The sequence below is a fragment of the Homarus americanus genome, unplaced genomic scaffold (genome assembly GCF_018991925.1).
Source record: "Homarus americanus isolate GMGI-L3 unplaced genomic scaffold, GMGI_Hamer_2.0 scaffold36162, whole genome shotgun sequence".
Lineage (NCBI taxonomy): Eukaryota > Metazoa > Arthropoda > Malacostraca > Decapoda > Nephropidae > Homarus > Homarus americanus.
Genome location: NW_024731950.1, coordinates 1 through 8,261, shown reverse-complemented (window position 1 = coordinate 8,261; position 8,261 = coordinate 1). Strand labels below are relative to the sequence as shown.

The window sequence follows — 8,261 nt, the reverse complement described above, 5'->3', positions numbered from 1 at the left end:
ATGTTAACTGTGGCACTATGAGTGGTCCATATGTGGATGTGGACTGTGGCACTATGGGTGGTCCATATGTGGATGTGAACTGTGGCACTATGGGTGGTCCATATGTGATGTGGACTGGCATAAGGGATCCATATGTGGATGTGGACTGTGGCACTATGGGTGGTCCATATGTGGATGTATGGACTGTGGCACTATGGGTGGTCCGGACTGTGGCACTATGGGTGGTCCATATGTGGATTGTGGTTCGTATGTGGACTGCTGCTTCATTCTGGGTTTCTTCATTCTGGGTTCAATGAGTGGTTGCTGCTCTATTGGTTGTCCATATGTATGCTGCTGATAAATTGGTTGCCCATATGTATGTTGCTTCTCTATAGCCTCTATGGGTTGTTCGTATGTAGGTTGTTGCTCTATGGGTGGTCCCTTGTGGACTGCTGCTGTATTGTGGTGGTCTGTGCACTATTGGTGGTCCAGATGTAGACTGTGGCACTATAGTGGTCCAGATGTACTGTGGCACTATTGGTGGTCAGATGTAGACTGTGGCACTATTAATTGGCACTGTTGTATATGGGTGGTCCATATGTGGACTGTGGCACTATGGGTGGTCCATATGTGGACTATGGCACTATGGGTGGTCCATATGTGGATGTGAACTGTGGCACTATGGGTGGTCCATATGTGGATGTTAACTGTGGCACTATGAGTGGTCCATATGTGGATGTGGACTGTGGCACTATGGGTGGTCATATGTGTGTGACTGTGGCACTATGGTGGTCCATATGTGATGTGGACTGTGGCACTATGGGTGGTCCATATGTGGACTGTGGCCCGTATGTGGACTGCTGCTTCATTCTGGGTTTCTTCATTCTGGGTTCAATGGGTGGTTGCTGCTCTATTGGTTGTCCATATGTATGTTGCTGATCGATTGGTTGTCCATTTGTAGGTTGCTGATCGATTGGTTGTCCATATGTAGGTTGCTGCTCTATAGCCTCTATGGGTTGTTCGTATGTAGGTTGTTGCTCTATGGGTGGTCCGTATGTGGACTGCTGCTGTATTGTGGGTGGTCTGTGCACTATTGGTGGTCCAGATGTAGACTGTGGCACTATGGGTGGTCCAGATGTAGACTGTGGCACTATTGGTGGTCCAGATGTAGACTGTGGCATTATTGGTGGTCCATATGTAGACTGTGGCACTATTGGTGGTCCAGATGTAGACTGTGGCACTATTGGTGGTCCATATGTAGACTGTGGCACTATGGGTGGTCCATATGTAGACTGTGGCACTATGGGTGGTCCATATGTCGATGTGGACTGTGGCACTATGGGTGGTCCATATGTGGATGTGGACTCAATGAGTGGTTGCTGCTCTATTGGTTGTCCATATGTATGCTGCTGATAAATTGGTTGCCCATATGTAAGCTGCTGATCGATTGGTTGTCCATATGTATGTTGCTTCTCTATAGCCTCTATGGGTTGTTCGTATGTAGGTTGTTGCTCTATGGGTGGTCCGTATGTGGACTGCTGCTGTATTGTGGGTGGTCTGTGCACTATTGGTGGTCCAGATGTAGACTGTGGCACTATGGGTGGTCCAGATGTTGGCACTATTGGTGGTCCAGATGTAGATTGTGGCACTATTGGTGGTCCAGATGTAGACTGTGGCACTATAGGTGGTCCAGATGTAGACTGTGGCACTATGGGTGGTCCATATGTCGATGTGGACTGTGGCACTATGGGTGGTCCATATGTGGATGTGGACTCAATGAGTGGTTGCTGCTCTATTGGTTGTCCATATGTATGCTGCTGATAAATTGGTTGCCCATATGTAAGCTGCTGATCGATTGGTTGTCCATATGTATGTTGCTTCTCTATAGCCTCTATGGGTTGTTCGTATGTAGGTTGTTGCTCTATGGGTGGTCCGTATGTGGACTGATGCTGTATTGTGGGTGGTCCGTATGTAGGTTGTTGCTCTATGGGTGCTCCGTATGTGGACTGCTGCTGCTGTATTGTGGGTGGGTATCCTATTATTGTATTTTGTATATCATCATTATATAATCCCTTGATCTTTAAACCCTTTGCTATTTTAAGAAAGTTGGAGAGTTCGTTCTTATGGATGTTAATCTCTCCCCGATACATAAAGGAAATTAACTCTTTTATATATTTAGGAGATATGTCACCTAAATGGAATATTGGGTGTTTATCAAGATCCAAGAGAATGAGCTCATAAAAGATAGGGCTACATGTCATCAAGATCACCTTGTGAACGGCGAAGGAATCCTTGTTACAGGAGAGGGTAACGTCTGTAAAAGCCTTTTGATTGTACAGCTGGCAAAACATGGAGATGATACTACTTTGATGATTATTCCATTTGATGTTATATTGCTCCAGCTCCGGCTGCTCCATATCCTATAAATATCCTTCGAGTGGGTTGTAAACTCACTTCCAAAATGTGCGTCTTGAAGGTAGGTAGGTGGAGGAGTAGAGTAAGTATATACTGCTCTGTGTTCCCCAATTTTCACACTGACTGTTGTATTTATAAGCAACCCCATTTTATTGAATCTGTGTACTATGTACGAAAACACAACCAAACATTTTATTTTTGTATTTATTTTTTTTTATTTCAGATATTGCAGGCAGGGAAAATTGACAAAAATGAAGTATTTTATTGTCAACTTAATGCCTTCAGGCTGTATTCTGTTTTCAATCAACATAAGATGGTTTTCCTGCAAGTAATTGCTCACAGTTCATCATGTCAATCAGCTTCCTGTACACCAATCTGTCGCTTACCTGGTTGTTATGCTCTACGAGTCACAAAATTATAATTGGAATTGGAAATAAAATGAATGTTAGAATTTTATTTTTATTTTTTCCCTTTTTTACAAAAAATAAACATTTTTTATGGTAATTCTAAACATACATTTTTTATACATATTAATTATTGGCTGGCTAACTCCTTTTTCTAAATATTTTGATTTAAAAATATTATTGGCTTGGCTTCTATATTTTATTTAGATCTTTACCACATGGGATTTGTTTTATATGATAAAAGTAAAAATTTATAATTTTTTTATAAAAATACATTTTAAAAATATTATTGGCTAACTAACTCCTTTTTCTAAAACTTCTATATTTATTTAGACATTCTGATATTCTTTGCCACATGGGATTATTTTTATTTAATGATGAAGTATCAAAACATATCTCCATAAATCTACTACTATAACTTTCTGTGTTTTTTTTGTACAGAGATTTTCTTGTTAATACATCCTTTATTACACTAATATAATCAGCATTATCAAACATACTTAATTGACTCATAGATTTATGAAGACAATGGGCGAAGTTGTCCCTTTTGCTTATTCTTTCAGCAGCAATATGATCACCAAATCCATTAAGTCGAGGTTGTAAATAATAGGGACATTGTTTCTGTTGACATGCATTACCTAATAATCCAACATAAGGTCACATCTCCGGCAGAACTTGGCCGTTTCAAGCCTCCAATAGCACAAAAATTCAAATGGATATTATTATGTAAAAACTGCAATATACCAAAATTATTTTCCTTTATAACTGCCTTTAGACTTTTACGAGCATATTTTCGCACTTCCTGAGGTGTATAAAAATTTTCTATACTAAAATCCTTTTTGACTCTTCCATTTATTTTCATTATTTCATCCACTATTGCAGCAATATTCACATCAAAATATTTATCAATTACTTTTTGTCGGTCAATACATCGTCCCAACCATTCAATTTTCAATAAGTGGATAAATTTTTCAATGGTAATCTGTTTCCACTTATTAGATACATCTCCAACAAAGGCGAGGAACATTGGTTTTAAAAGACTTTCGCATTTAAACTTGGGTAGACCCGTTACTAAATCATCTTCTATACTCTCAGTCATCAAAAGTTGACAGTGTACATCACTCTCTTTCTCGATATCGCCATTATAATCCGGATATATTGGATATAACAGGGTTGAAAGATAGAGAGATAAGCGAGGTCTTACCTTTTCGCACTCATACAAATACATCTTGGCAGTAGTCACAATTTTTTCAATTATTTTATTCACATATTCGGGTCTTTCCCTCGTCGAGGGAAAATTATGAATAATATTAATCCACACCGCACTCAAACTAGCCAAATGTATGTTAAAATCTTTAATAGCAGGATTCCTCATTGTGGTATAAGCTAAGAGTCCAGCCATAAGTGTAGTTGACATGAAAGGTTTCATTAAAGGAATCTCACTCATTGAAAATACCGGAACTACCGCATTTACCAACGTGTTAGGATCACCTTTCGTTAACTCAATTTCTTGTGACGCATTCTTATTCGTCATTAGCATGTCCAATCCAGTCTGTGAAATACATCCCTTTACACCAACTACTACATTAGTGATCTGCACAGTCCAAGGGTTCATGACAGTGGCGTCTCTTGCAACTAAGTAAACTGGTATACCAGCCACAGAAAATGTAGCATATAGCTCCTCTCGAGATAAGTAATCGAGTTTGTCTGTAAATTCATCATCCTGCATTTCTGTTATCATAGATGATAAATTAATAAAACAAACCTCATTATTACTATCTACTTTATATGCCTTTATCTTATCTTTTTCTAGATTATATATACGTTTGAATTCTTCACATGATTTTTCATGCTCGTTAGGCTCATTAAATCCTTTTAATCGGAGGGCTGTCACTGCATATTTTCCGTGAGATGTAACATCACTAACATGAAGGATACCTCGGATTAAATCATGTGATGATAGTATTTTTTTCTTTAAAATTATCTCGTAGGTTGATTTGTACTTTCTGTGAAATAATGCCAAAAATGTGTTTCCTTCTCTTCCAATTTGTTGGCATCTTCTATTTACTAACTGCTTAATATGTTCGAATATAGTATTTATATTAGATATCGTTAATCCTTCTCTCTTTTGACTATCTTCAATCAGTTTACTAAACCATTGATTAATTACTATTTCTAGTAACTTTAATGGTAAAAGTGGATATTGAGAATGCGATACCTGGGGTTTCAGTCTATACAACATACCCGTCATTTCGTCCTTTAATATGTAATATTTGTTGTCTTCTTCATGATCATCTATGGCTGCAGTAGAGGAAATAACCCACTCGCCTGGATAAAATATTTGCAGAAGAGGTATCCCATTCAATTTTATGGGGATAACATGCAAAATATTTCTTCTTTTTCTACAAGGTGGTTGTTGTTGAGTAAACATTCCTTGATGATTTTCTAATATATAATCACTGATGCATTTCATTTGATAACATATTCCATCATCATTTTCAGTATAAAAAATAATGGGTATATTAGTTGGACCATTATGTAAATTAGAACGTAAATTTACACTCAAATATACTGGAAAATCTTCCCCTATTCCAAGTATAAAAATTTCACATGTTTTTGTTTTCATGCACTTCATGTGATTTACTACATCTTCAGGTGTCGAAAAATTATTAGATGTCCCATTATTAATTCCGTCTGTAATCAGGAACACTCGTACTCGACCTCTTTGATGTATACAATTATGTTCATAATCCTTCATATTCCTCATCAATTGCTCTAGGGCACCAATTAAATTGGTACTATTCCTATTATTATATATCAAACTTTTCAACTGCCGTTCAGTATTAAATAAAGATGGGTCTTCTTGTTCATTAAACCTAATACATTCCACAAAACTTCCAAAGTGGTAAATATCAGTTACATTACCCTTTAATTTAGGTTTTATATGCTCTTCCCAAGCTAAGTGGAGTGTTTCCAAACTATTTTTCATAGAAAATGATGTATCAACAAATACTATATTCCTAGTTGTTTCTCCTTTTTCTTCATCGTCGTGAGAGAGTCTCGGTATCTGAAATATATTATATTTCAGTTTATCATTGTCACTCTCCAAACAATAAAAATCAACTGAAAGATCCTTGGTAGCCATAATTATTCTCCTTTTTGATTGTTGGATGGCGGCTAGCTAGTTTGTAGATGACTGTACTGTGTGCTGTGTGATAATGATTGAGGATAGTATATTCCCTGTTTATATATACAGAGGAAGGAAAATTACCAAAATAAAGGAAAATATTTATATTATATGGTAATCTATCTTTGTAGATTTATTTATCATATATGATAATATAGATGACGATATATTATAATGTATTTCGTTTTCGTTTATATATTGTTCGGGAGAATAAACAGTACATCCCAAAGTAATAAAAAAAAGGGATTCCTTCAATTTCTCCTTATTCACTAATTCTGGATTATTCGTAAGTATCTTGGATAAATATGTAACAGATACAGAGGTTGGAATAATGATAGTGTCATTTGTAGTGGTGTTACTAGTATTTTCCCACCACCACCACACACGAATAATTGGTCTTGTGCGATTGTGGAAATTCGGATAAAAACAAGAGAGTAGCATTCCTTTAGTGTATTTCTTCACAGTCACAGTGCGGCGGCGGTTCGGATTCTTTGAAATTTTCTTATAGTTAATTCTTTCTTGAATAGGAGTTGCATGAAATCTCTTCAGTGTACATACAATATTTCCATCATTGTTTTTATAGTCCACTCTTGTATAAAACCCAATTTTTATACAAGTATATAAAAAAAAATCCTTCTTCCGTATAACAATGCTTGTATTTTGAGTACCCAAAGGTGGTGTTGTTATGATTATTGGTTGTATTATGATATTTTTAAAATAATTTCTTTGAAAACATGCTCCACAGGCAATTGTAAAATAAGATCCTTGTGGTAAATTCAATGTGGCTTTATTATCCTTAATCTCTTGTTTTGTAAATGGATTTCTTGTCAACCAGATATTCTCGAAAGGTGGGTGATAATCCAGAAATGTGACGAAGGGGACTGGTTTTTTATAATATATGGGATCCAATCTTTTCTAGTTTCAGCAGTAGTGTATGGATACAGGGAGAATAATAACATTATTACTATAGCCATTTTTGTTTCTCCAATAAACTGTTGCTAGTTCATATATTAAAAGAAATTTTTTTTTTCTTTGTTATATAAAATAAAATAAAGTATATTTATTATAAATGTACCAGAAAGAATTAAAAATACAATTATATTCATACTTTCGGTTTTATTTTTATATAGTTAAAAATTTAAAAATTCATAAAATCTTTTAGTTTTGGAAATATAAATAGAAAATTTAAAATAAATATATATACGTATGAAAATATTAAAAATATAAACATTATTGTATAAGGTGATGAAAAGGACCTTAGATTGTGAGGAGAATTATTATTGTATGGATTCAAGTACGTTGTAACTGAAGAATTACCTGCCCCTGTTGAAGTAGCAGCAGCAGCAATTGTGTTAGATGTGAGTGATGGATAAGATTCAGTTAATAATTGATTTGCAAATCGCATGCACGCTAATGACGGTTTTTCAGGTAAAGGTATATAATCATTATCATTAATGATAATTAATATTGACATCACTATCATTTTCTACATCCGAAATATTTTCATCATCATTATTACTGAATTGTTTGAGATTATTGTCAACTGTCATTTATACCTATTTCCCCTCTATTGTTTTTAATATATGAAATACAATTAATTCCAAATTTAATTGACCACTGTTTGGTAGACGATCATTATTTATATGTTGTATTGCTTCCTTTAAATTCACAAAAATAGGCCACTTCTGTTTATCTAATTTAAAATTATACCAATAACGTTTTTTATATTTTTTGATCGCATCTAGGTCAGTGCTCTGTAATGTATTTAAAATAAAATTTAACCTATTTTTATTATGAAGACGAATCAAATTTTCTTTTTTACGTGTTTCTATTAATAAACTATAATTACATTTGTAACTTTTACCGTACAATCCTATCCATTGATCTATAATTTTAGGAAGGGTATCATTATCTAATGAAAGAAAATAACTAAAACTTTTATGTATACAACCACTCTCTTCAATAAATTCTCTAATTTTAGTTGTCATTTTATTATGTTTATCAATCTTTTCACAACGACCACTTGGTGGAACATATTGACATTCTGTCGTGTTTCCTTCGTTTGCAAACATAAAATGAAAAATGTTATAATATTCAGCCATAGTTATTTTCTGTTCTGAAATTATTACATTATTTCTATTATTATTTCGATTATTCATCATAAGTACCTGAAAAGGATAGGGTGGTGAAAATACCACCAACATTTTACACTTTTCAATAATTTCATTTTTAGTATATAAACTACACTCCGTTGCGTCTATATAGAGAAGACCATA

General features: G+C 34.9%; 1 protein-coding gene across 1 annotated transcript; it reads left to right on the top strand.

Annotated features, from left to right (window-relative positions):
* Nucleotides 1–660: 660 nt before the first annotated feature.
* On the top strand, nucleotides 661–1,674 carry LOC121868088 (keratin-associated protein 5-4-like; the record flags this gene model as incomplete). Its single annotated transcript, XM_042368358.1, has 3 exons — nucleotides 661–853; nucleotides 1,010–1,255; nucleotides 1,484–1,674. Coding segments are annotated over exons 1-3 (630 nt in total), but the record flags the coding sequence as incomplete, so codon positions are not given.
* Between the last annotated feature and the right edge of the window lie 6,587 nt (nucleotides 1,675–8,261).